Source organism: Lycorma delicatula, chromosome 1 (genome assembly GCF_047948215.1).
Source record: "Lycorma delicatula isolate Av1 chromosome 1, ASM4794821v1, whole genome shotgun sequence".
In the NCBI taxonomy this organism is placed as follows: Eukaryota; Metazoa; Arthropoda; class Insecta; order Hemiptera; family Fulgoridae; genus Lycorma; species Lycorma delicatula.
Window position 1 is genome coordinate 199,622,249 of NC_134455.1, and position 12,753 is coordinate 199,635,001.

Sequence of the window (12,753 nt, forward strand, 5' to 3'; positions counted from 1 at the left end):
CCAAGTGGACCATTTTTATGACTAGAAGCAACAGATTCTTACCCACATGTAACATTTAACGGTAATTTAAAAGTGGAATGTGCAGTTCTCCCACCATTTATAAGTGTAGCATCTATTCCTGATGATGCTAACCAATTGGAACGTTTTTAAGTGTTGGTAAACCAAAATCGTATAAATGAACGTTTTTAAATGTTGGTAAACCAAAACCACACAAATATTTCTCACTTAACGTAACGACAATATCTTCAATCTCAATGAGACCACTTTCAATATTTCTGAAATTGTAATCTCAACATTAGTGGTTTGACATAGGATTTGATATAAAATATTTTTTTGGGACATTTTCCACAATATGTTCGGTTGGGCAAGACAAAAAACTAATACAATTGCAAATAGTTCTGTGCATAGACTGATAAATAGAAGCATCAGTAAGTGTGCCTTTCCAGTGATTATCATTTTCCAATATGCCAATTATAGAGCAAACAGCTTTATATGTTTTTTGTAGCACAGCATCAACAGTTTTCAAGTAATCAAAAAGTGTAGGTCCTTTAACATTATGCAATATCATGCGCAGATGAAAGCATTAACTTTGGTTTGGATGAATAGTATATACTCTTGCCAGAGCAGCATCCTTTTTGATTCCAGGAAATCCTTCAATGTCAGTTCCATGCTTTCTTCTGCTAAACTTGCTATTATTATAGGTATAGTATCTAGGAACTTTAGAATATAACAATGTCTTAGCGAAGTCAACGGACTGACAAAGCTCAAAAAAGCAATAAAAGTGGTCTTCTGTGAACGTTCAAGAGCTCGTTGTGGGTTTTTTTCAGTGAAATAAATCTGTTGATAATTTTTTAAGTGAAAAATAGTGGGATAACGTAGATGTATTGGAAAGTCAAAAAATTGCCAATCGGCTTCAGATGCACATATACATCTACCATTAATGTACTGATTCAATCATCTCTGATTTTCAACCGAAAAAGTTGCTTGATCTGAACTTTTGGTAATATATTTGCAGATATGTTGAATCGCTTGTACAGAGTTGGAAAATTCAACATTTATTAGGGCATTAAAGCAACATGACAACAGTGGACAATGTGGGATGATCCATTTATTACCAATATCAATTATGTTACCTTGCATGTTTAAAGTTTTCATATGACCTTCATCCTCTGGACTTCTTCTACAATAAGTCAGGTAACCGTCATCTGCAGTTTGAGTGTTGCAAATGTACATTTGAGGATATGTTTTTGAGCATTCTTCATTTATCATGCATGGCGATGACCTATTTATATCACCACATGGTCCATGACACATATGTTTACAAGCAATGTCATATAATAACGGGTCAACATTTTTATCAGGGAGTTCAGCAGGTATGATAAGATCAATTTTGTGAGGTCGTAGTTAGTTACTGACCATACAAATGTGACATTGAGATAAGCTTCATTTTTGCCACTTGACACTTAGCGCATAGCAGTTGACCAAATCAAATATTTATTTTCAGTTAATAAGGTCTAGAAGTTTTTTCATTTTCAAATGAGAAAATTTTAATATAATATCATTTATACTAGTAGATTTTTGACCAGTGAATAGTTCGTTTATTTCTGGCCATTCAGGATTGCATGTAAAAGTTATAAATAAATCTGGACGCATAGCATCTTGAGATTTCCCATGCATATATCGTGGTGAACCAGTGAAAAATGAGAGAAGTACAACACTTTGACCCATGTTGTTAGCATTAACACTGATGTCTTGTTGCACAGTATCTCGAATATGACAAATAATCATCAGCACATAATTTTTTTTTGGTTATTATGAATAAAGCCTCATCTTTGAGCGATCATTTTGGCCATCATGTCAACACAATACTGATTAAATAAGTTTCTGTAATAAAGTAAAAAGTTGTCATTGTTAGCTCGAACCATAAGTCGATAAGCACAAAACTGCATGCAGGAAACTGTTTTACTTTGTTCCTTATTATTTAGTGGAATAATTGGATAATAACCATTTTCAACCTTCAAAAACATAAAGGGATATTGTAAAGGATCATAAGAGCAATGAAGCTCAGACATGTGTTACATTTGACCATCACGACAATGTAAGATTATATTTCTACATCCGTTATCTTCATCGAACAGTAAAACAGCAACTTCATTAGTAGTTGGAGCATTTAGCAACTCCTATGCTGATTAACAGGTACACAATCACCATGAATTATTAATTTAACATTTTCCGTGTTACCCAAAAGTGTGTTGTCAATATTGCATTTAAACTCTCTGATCTAATTATTATGTTCCAGCAAAACTTCTGATGTGTTTTTATTAGTTTCTTCTTCATGTTTGGAATAATATTAATACGAAGAGAAGTTTCATCAGCATCAGAAAGGAAGTAAATTTTTAAAAATTGGTGATCAACACCAAGTGCTGGCAATAAACTTCCTATGCGACAGTAAACTTGACCTTGAATTTTAAACGTAGGCTAAAATCCCTTCTACAATTTGTTTAGCACCAAAAGAAGTCATCTGGAATAAGTTGTATTTTCCAACATTATCGAGAAAATGTCTTGACAAAGGATGAGATTTTAAAACTAAACTGTTGATTGGTTCTGGTAGCTCATTTAGGATAGGAAGTGAAACTTTCCCACCAGAAAAACACATGCCAGGTGCTTCATCTTTCTATTTTTTGCAAAGTAGTGATTGCATATTTTAATCATTTCACCAATTTGTAAATCTTTACTATTAATATAATCCAAATGAGGATCATATTCAAAAGCAGATCTGAACTTTAAAGTGACTTCCCTATATTGTAAAGCATCATAAAATCATGCTCTTCCATAGTCTCAAGTAAACACGATGTAGACACTACAACACCTGTAGATTTTTTACCAATATTACATCTCTTCTGTTTCAGCATCATTTTAGGAAAAGCCTCAAAAAATACCGCCAAAATAGTTAGATAAATAAATTTGAATAATCAAATATTTATCGCTGAACAAATACCGCCAAAAACATTCTCTGTAATAAATGATGATGCGTGGGTTTGTTTGTTTGATATATGTGCTCAAATTTTTATTTTAGCTGCTACTGGCACAGAGCAGACCAATAGTGGTGTACCGGGCAGCTGCACACAGCTCCCTCCACACTAAAAGCAAGGGTTTACTTTATGCTCTCTCCCGCTAGAAGCGTCCATTAATTTCCAAGTGTAGATTATTTCTATTTATGTTTTATATTTGTATTTTTATTTACTTATTATTATTAATTAATTTTATTTATTTAACTTTATTAATAAGATAAAGGGAATATAAGTTAATATTTAGCAGTAAAAAAAAAAAGGATTCATTATTTAGCATGATAAAACCGTTGCATATGGCTCCTCCACAACTCTTTCCCACTAGAAGCAGGTCATTGTCAATTAATTTACAGATTATGTCATTTAATATCTAAGCGTAGGTTTTCTTTTTTATATTTGTATTTTTATTTACTTATTATAATTTGTTAATTTTATTTATTTTAATAATCAAATATTTATCACCTATCACAGAACCAATAATATATCATATTACCTGAGAAATCAAATACAACTGCATTAACCTATCTATACTATACATATTTCAAAGAAACAAATTAAAGTTGTTTGATAATCAATAAATAACAATTATTTACAGCTTACGCTTTCATGATTAAGTAGACTGAACTTAGCGCAACATGTCCACCACCTTGCGGAGAGCCAATATACTACATAAAAAGTTGTTGCCTGAGCACAACATACTCGCTGCTTAATGGAAAGTCAACATACTACGTATGGAGGTAGTGAAGCATTGTCTTCTTAACATGTTTTTTTATTGTTTTTAATGTTTTTTCAAGATGAAATATATCTATAAACCTTCTCAAGAAACATGGGTAAAAAAATTTGGTTTTAAAAATTTGGTGTTAAAAGAATTTGGTTTTAATTGATCGGGTGGTTTTTTGTTCATCCTGAATAAAAAAAAAAACCTCTTCCTCTTTATATAAAAGTACAGATATATATTAAAGAGTAAATGAAATTATGAAATAAAATGTAGAAGAAAAACATTATTACTTCTGCAGTGGAATTCTCTTACTAATTAAGATAACAGTCACTTCAGTAATGCTAAAACAGCTTTTTCAAGTTAAATTCATATGTATTCAGTGTCATGAGTGTTACCCAAATGGCTGAGAAAAGGTAAACATAACTTATTTATGAAAACTGGATTTTTTTACTTTTGTAAAAATAGTATCATCAAATCTTATTTATTTTATTTTCATAGTTTACAAAAACATAAAAAGTTAATATTAGCTGAGGAGACTCTTTTATTATAATTTTCTAGAGTGAATTAAATATAATGAACAGTAGGATTCATGGCCGGAAAAAAATCAAATCAAAAGTAAACAAGCATAAAATACAATTAATGAAGTGTCACAGAATAAAGGATATAAGCAGCTCAGTACTAAGATAAGAGAACACAATTTACCAAAATCTAGTTTGATTAATTATGGATACAGAAGAGTGATAAAAAAAAAGAAAATATCAGATGAAGATTGGCATAAGCCAGAAGAGTTTTAAACTTATGAAAAAAGATGTGTTTGTATCAAACTTTTGATTTGAAAGTAACAAACTTTTTTAAATATTTGTACAGTGCTTTATGGTAGCAAAATGAGGACAACAAAAAAATAACTTAAATACAAAAAGTGCAGGTTATTGAAATTTTAAATGCATTGTCAAAAGGAAATGTTGAGATTTTAGGATGGTTGATAGTATAAAATGAAAAGGTTTTTTATATTAATCGGAGAAGAGATAAGTTTATGGCAGAATTTATCTGACATTTTAAAACTTGATGAATGAGCTACTTAACTTGTTGAAAGAGTTACCACAACCAGAGTTTAAATTGCAACTATGTTTCATTAGAAACACAACAAAACACAATCTCTCTTCTCTTTTAGCCTGGCTGTATGGCTAGTATAAATAAAAAGAATTACCAACAACTTATATTTCTAATATTATGAAATTTATAAGAGATATTTTAATTATTCTTGTTTATTTGTTTTCAGTTCAGTTCAAAATGTTCAGGAATAATATTTAAAATGTTTAAAAATAAATATAATAAAATATTATGATTAAAAAAATAAATAAGTGAAATAAATAAAACAAAACACTGACACACACCATGCATATATCACAAGTTACGTGGTTACACATTTATACAAATGAAGAATATGCCTAAAAATATTGTAATAATTGAATTCATTGTTGGCAAGCAAAATTAAAGATGGTACTATAAGATGATTATACTACCTTTTTTAATCACTGATAAATAGAACATACACAAAACCAGTATTTTAAAATTAAGCAAACTAATTTTGTTTCATAGTGGCATTTCATAGATGACAAATAAATATACATTAACCATTTGGAAAAATAAATAAAAATTATTTTTTTAAATTACATAATAGAATCCCTCTTCAAATATTAACATTTTATTTAATTAAAGAAAAGGAAATACACAATCTAACTTAGTGTTCACCTTTATATTAGTAAACCAATAAATTAAAGTACTACTTTTCACAATGCTCTGACACTCCAAAAGATTTTTTTTTCTCTTTAACTTCAATGTATTTAAAAAATACAATTTTTGGATTGGAAAACCTACTTTAATCATAATTGTCAGACAAAAATTACTGGAGATATATGGGGGCCTGAAGAAATAGAAATCTGTTGACAATTACAGTAAATACATAAAACAGATCTGTCAATTCACACATCTGCATTTATCAAAGTTTAAATGTTATGGTTTTTTATTTTATCTCTTTTTATAGGCTTGAAAAGCTCATTTTATAGATATAAAAAAATAAAAATAAGGAGTGATAAACAGATACAAATATACTTGGCTAACTAGGTATTGTCAACCACATGCAGTGGGAACTTATGACAACAAGGTTGTTTTAGTCAGCTAAAGGATTAAATACTCACTCTTACAGGAAAATATTAAGTTGTAATATTGAAAATAAATTATTATAAAACAACTAAATTTGAGATGTTTTAAGTAAAATATATGCGTATAGTGACAATTTCCTGTTACTTTACAATATTTATTATTCTTTTCTACAGGTAAAACATTCCACATTCTGGATCACAACACTAAATAATTATTTGACAGGTAGCACTACCAGTTTTTCACAGTATTAAGTTCATATATTTTTAGACATTGTCTGGTAATTGTGGGTTGATTATTGAATTTTTTTCTCTAATGTGTTTAAGTTAGGAAATGGCTTAAAACTTTTAAGATTCATTTCCTAATTCTTTGGAAATCTCTCTTAAATTACTTTAATTCAAATAGACTTACATCCAAATCCTTAGACAAAGGTTGAAGCATAAAGCACTGCTTAACTAATCCTAAAACTCAAACTATATGAAGGAAAACAAACAAATTTGTAGTTTTTTCTGAAATCTAAATATTTCATAAAACTGTCAAAAATTAATTTCTGTTATCGAGAGATTTAGATTTCAGCTTGTTGTTTGAAGAATGTAATAAATATTTGACTCACTCTGCTGTACAATATAGACACAGGTATAAAGCTTCATAAATGTAAAAGAAAGGTCTATGTCTGATTCTGTGATGCCTTTTCCCAAATTATACGCAGTAAATACCTAATAGTTTTTTCAAGAGAAATACTTAATAATGATGTTTTGTTTGTTTGATTTTTTATGTTATGAATATAAATTCTTCAAATGAAAAAGAAACATACTGAAAAAATCTGATAATGATATAAAAAATTGTAGGTCTGTAACGAAATAATTATTTATACTTTCTCAATTCAGTAACAAGACAAACATAATGCTATCTCTAAAAAAAGTTGAAAATAAAAAATTATTCATAAATAACACGCATAATCCAAGGATTGCTTTGTAGTTATAAATAACTATATAAATTTTGTAAAGTTTTACAGACAGATATTTTCAACAAAAAACAAAACTGAAAACATTTACATTATTTGGGGAATTAAGAAGTCTAAATAAAATAAATTCCCTTCTTCACATAGTTTCAGTTAATTTAGAAATATTTTTATCAGGACATCATAAACCATTCTGTTTTAAGGTAAAATTTTTCACCATTATACATGCAGTATTAAAAAATATAAAAAGAAATATTTTATAATCTATGACTGACTGACTGGCCTTCACACACTTGGGACGGTCCCCGAGAGAATCCATCATAACATTCACATAGATAAGCTTCAGGAGTATCCAAACAACGACCACCTCCACATATGTCTGGTCGAAGAGCACATTCATCAACTGATGTCATAGTACCACTAGCCTCTTCACAAAGCTTCTTATGTTCTTCTGTAAAACAACAAGTGTCAACATTTTAAAAACTTAAATCTAAAATAGAATTGATTATAAAAATTGGCAATAACAATTCACAAAATACAGTATCCACTAAAAATTACAAGGATTACTACATGATAAACATAGGCAACACATCTATACCTCGATTACCACAAAATTGGGAAAGTTTCTTTTTTTCTATTTATCTCAGGAACTACTGAATAGATCTGAATAATTCTTTCACAGTTTAAAGCCCACTTCTTCCTGTGCAACACAGGCTAAAATGCAACTCCATAACTGTTAAAGGATTTATTATTTATTTTTTGCAATCTTTTGATACAGAAACACAAATATGCATAATATATTATGTATAATATAGAAGATTTTTGAGGAGGACATCGCAAGAGGTCTGAGAAAAAAAGATAAGGTAGAAAATGTAGAAGAAGAATGGGAGAATATTAAAAAGGAAATTCTTAAATCAGCAAAAGCAAACTTAGGCGGAATAAAGAGAACTGGTAGAAAACCTTGGGTTTCAGACGATATATTGCAGCTGATGGATGAACGTAGAAAATATAAGAATGCTAGTGATGAAGAAAGTAAAAGGAACTATCGGCAATTAAGAAATGCTATAAATAGGAAGTGCAAACTGGCGAAAGAAAAGTGGATTAAAGAAAAGTGTTCAGAAGTGGAAAGAGAAATGAACATTGGTAAAATAGATGGAGCATACAGGAAAGTTAAGGAAAATTTTGGGGTACATAAATTAAAATCTAATAATGTGTTAAACAAAGATGTACACCAATATATAATACGAAAGGTAAAGTCGATAGATGGGTGGAATATATTGAAGAGTTATACGAAGGAAATGAATTAGAAAATGGTTTTATAGAGGAAGAAGAGGAAGTTGAGGAGGATGAAATGGGAGAAACAATACTGAGATCTGAATTTAAGAGAGCATTAAAAGATTTAAATGGCAGAAAGGCTCCTGGAATAGACGGAATACCTGTAGAATTACTGCGCAGTGCAGGTGTGGAAGCGATTGATAGATTATACAAACTGGTGTGTAATATTTATGAAAAAGGGGAATTTCCATCAGACTTCAAAAAAAGTGTTATAGTTATGATACCAAAGAAAGCAGGGGCAGATAAATGTGAAGAATATAGAACAATTAGTTTAACTAGTCATGCATCAAAAATCTTAACTAGAATTTTATACAGAAGAATTGAGAGGAGAGTGGAAGAAGTGTTAGGAGAAGACCAATTTGGTTTCAGGAAAAGTATAGGGACAAGGGAAGCAATTTTAGGCCTCAGATTAATAGTAGAAGGAAGATTAAAGAAAAACAAACCAGCATACTTGGCGTTTATAGACCTAGAAAAGGCTTTCGATAACGTAGATTGGAATATAATGTTCAGCGTTTTAAAAAAATTAGGGTTCAAATACAGAGATAGAAGAACAATTGCTAACATGTACAGGAACCAAACAGCAACAATAACAATTGAAGAACATAAGAAAGAAGCCCTAATAAGAAAGGGAGTCCGACAAGGATGTTCCCTATCTCCGTTACTTTTTAATCTTTACATGGAACTAGCAGTTAATGATGTTAAAGAACAATTTAGATTCAGAGTAACAGTACAAGGTGAAAAGATAAAGATGCTACGATTTGCTGATGATATAGTAATTCTAGCCGAGAGTAAAAAGGATTTAGAAGAAACAATGAACGGCATAGATGAAGTCCTACGCAAGAACTATCGCATGAAAATAAACAAGAACAAAACAAAAGTAATGAAATGTAGTAGAAATAACAAAGATGGACCACTGAATGTGAAAATAGGAGGAGAAAAGATTATGGAGGTAGAAGAATTTTGTTATTTGGGAAGTAAAATTACTAAAGATGGACGAAGCTGGAGCGATATAAAATGCCGAATAGCACAAGCTAAACGAGCCTTCAGTAAGAAATATAATTTGTTTACATCAAAAATTAATTTAAATGTCAGGAAAAGATTTTTGAAAGTGTATGTTTGGAGTGTCGCTTTATATGGAAGTGAAACTTGGACAATCGGAATATCTGAGAAGAAAAGAATAGAAGCTTTTGAAATGTGGTGCTATAGGAGAATGTTAAAAATCAGATGGGTGGATAAAGTGACAAATGAAGAGGTATTGCGGCAAATAGATGAAGAAAGAAGCATTTGGAAAAATATAGTTAAAAGAAGAGACAGACTTATAGGCCACATACTAAGGCATCCTGGAATAGTCGCTTTAATATTGGAAGGACAGGTAGAAGGGAAAAATTGTGTAGGCAGGCCACGTTTGGAGTATGTAAAACAAATTGTTGGGGATGTAGGATGTAGAGGGTATACTGAAATGAAACGACTAGCACTAGATAGGGAATCTTGGAGAGCTGCATCAAACCAGTCAAATGACTGAAGACAAAAGAAAAAAAAATTATGTATAATATAAATTGATTTTTATATTAATACATAAATATAAAAATTAATATATATTAATACATGTCATTAATATATTAATAGACAGATAAATAATAGTAAACCAAAATAAAATTATGAAATTTTGAAATAATTAGGAACCACAATAATACATAATATTGAAAAATAATATATAAACCAAAATAATGTTTGGTAATAGTTAACCAAATTCTGGAATTCCATAGATCTGAGAAAGGGAGTACTATTATGTTTGGTGAGAGTTCAGATTCATGTACTCTTCAGAATGATCCAGATTAATTAGAATCTGAAATATTGATACTCAAAACATACCTTTTAAAAATGTGTTCCACCTTCAGAAAAAAGCCAAAAATTTAATGATGTCAAAGATTTTCAGATTATGAGCCCTAATGCCCTTCAGTCAACAAAACTGAAATATACAGACAGATGAACACATTTGTTCATATCCACTTCTGTACTTTGGCAAAGAGTTCAAGGAGTCCAGTAAACACTCGGTGGGACTGAAGATACTTGGGACCCTCATAGCCCCTTCAATAAAACATAAAAAAGACTGAAATGTATTAATCAGCTTTTTTTTTATTAAAAAGCCTTTTGCCTTCTAGGAACAGTAAAACTTAAATAAAAAACTGAAACATTATGATATAAAAACCATCCTAATTATATGCACCCATAAAAATCTAAATGATATTAAGAAGGTTCACATCTCTATTACCACATTCTAACTAAAGAAATACATGACAAAAAATAGACAATTTTCTATATTAATAAAATTAATTGATTGCTCCACATTCTTTTAAACACTGAATTAAACATATAATTAGCTTTGTATACTCGTTCACATTTAAGAATTAGCTTTTCAAATTAATGCACATATAATTTTAATTCATAACCAGTTAATGCATTAATTAATCACTTCTTTGTAACTAAATTACTGTTTGGTAGTTTATTAATCTACATAGTATTTATAAATAAGTACTATACATAAACAGCATAATATAATAGTGTGTAAAAAAGGTCATTTATTATTTCAGTAGTGTGCTCCTAACATCAGTACAAGAAAGAGATTCTATGAACTTAGATCAGTAAACACCCTTTCATCCATCTGACCATTATTTTGTATTTTTCTTAAATAGAAACCTATACCTCTAAAATGGTTTGAGCTGTTTTAATGAAATTTAGCATATCTTCTTAAACTAATATTTTCTGCAAAATAATTAAATATGGGAATTTTATCTTCATAAAATTCAAAATGACAGTCACTTTATATTCACTCTCTCTATAGCTCACAAACTATAAAAGTGTTTGAAATAATTGTGGTGTTCACTTATTTCATAGCTGCTTATGTTGAGTTCACAATAGAACTTGTCAAGCATACCCAACAATATCCCACTGCTGTTGTTCATCAGAAATGTAGTTTTTTTTTTTTTCAGCAACAATTAACAAAGTAATCCATTTAATCAGCAAATTACCCACTATTAGTTCCGTACCTACTAGCCAGAGTTAAGTTTTAATCTCTTCTGTTAAAACAAAACTTGAAATAATAACATTGATATTTTATCTTATTGCTGGATAGAAAAATAAAAATAAATTAAAATTATATTTAAACAGCAGTTGTAAGGGTGTTTAGAAAGCAGTTTAATGAAAGTAATTGCAGTAATGTATACATCTTAGATACAAAATATTAAAGCAGGAAATTCATGCAATAGAAAATAATAATGCTACTTTATATAACATTATTTTCAATCTCATAATTTGTTATCATGATTCATTACACAAATATGTATATAGAAAATTTCTTTTTCACATACAGATTAATTTCAGAAAATTAATTTGAGAATCTAATATAGCGGTCAATTAATACATATTACTTATAACAAAACATAAATGATCTGTTACACAAAAGCAACTACACAAAAATAGTATTCTAATTCAACCAAACAGAGTGATTCAAATTGCATAGCAGAATTTCAGAAGCTGATTTGTAACAATAACACAAGCAAAAACAATTCTTATTAACATATGTCCAGATATGCTTTGTTTTCGAGTGTAACAACTAAAATATTTCCCCTTAATTCCCGCTCTGAAGCAAAATAAAGCCATACTGAAATTCTTGGAACCCAAATTAAGAGGTAAATTTGATGGCTAAAAATTTCATAAATAAAAAAATTAGTTTACCTTCTCCTGGTTTGGGGCAAATTTCACAGTTATCACCCCAACCTTTGCCCATATTCATTCCACAGCAGCAGTCCTTCTTAGAAAGCCGCATAGTTAATTTATTACGACACAGACCAGAAGGTGATAATGAAGTGTAACAATTGCCTTGTCTCGCATCTGTTAGGAAAAAAATCCATTGAATGTATTTTAAGCAAAAATATAGAACTAAACTAAAGACAACTAAAATATTAATCACTAGTCACTTAATGTGTAAAATTTAACTCTTTCAAAGTTTCCTGATACTAAAAGCACAACATGGTTAACATTATACTCTAGTAATTTTATGCTTTAATAATGCAAAAGTAATGTTATTACAATTATTGATCAGCTGGCTGCTATTACACAGTTTTGTGACGCTGCAGGATCCTATGTCTATTAAAAGGCATAGGCACTTAAATTAAATTCAAATCCTATGTTCCTAATGTATTTTAATCTTTGAAGTTTAATTAATAGCAGTGTTTCAGGAATGGTCAGCTTAATGATCAGGAGTGGTAAGAAAGAAAGATTAACTGAATGTAATGAACAGTCTATTGTGAAAAGTACAATTTCACAATATATGTAACTTTCTCTCAAAGCAGAAGTAATTTCTTACATCATTTTGCTTTAACTTAGAAATAAAAATGAATCATTAGCATAATAATATACAATTATATTTTATCTCAAATTATTAGATGAATTATATTGAATTATGAGATTAAACCCTCAATAGGTAAACATTACTCTCAGAAAAGTTCATC

At 29.6% G+C, this 12,753-nt stretch overlaps 1 protein-coding gene across 1 annotated transcript in view; it reads right to left on the reverse strand.

Moving 5' to 3' along the window:
- Positions 1–12,753, reverse strand: part of LOC142327385 (fibrillin-1-like) — a 339,860-nt gene that overhangs the window by 236,034 nt on the left and 91,073 nt on the right. The window contains exons 9-10 of the mRNA XM_075370397.1: positions 11,978–12,133; positions 7,191–7,358 (exon numbers count right to left, since the gene is read on the reverse strand). Of these exons, the coding sequence (XP_075226512.1) occupies positions 7,191–7,358; positions 11,978–12,133 (324 nt within the window). The remainder of the gene's footprint in view (positions 1–7,190; positions 7,359–11,977; positions 12,134–12,753) is intronic.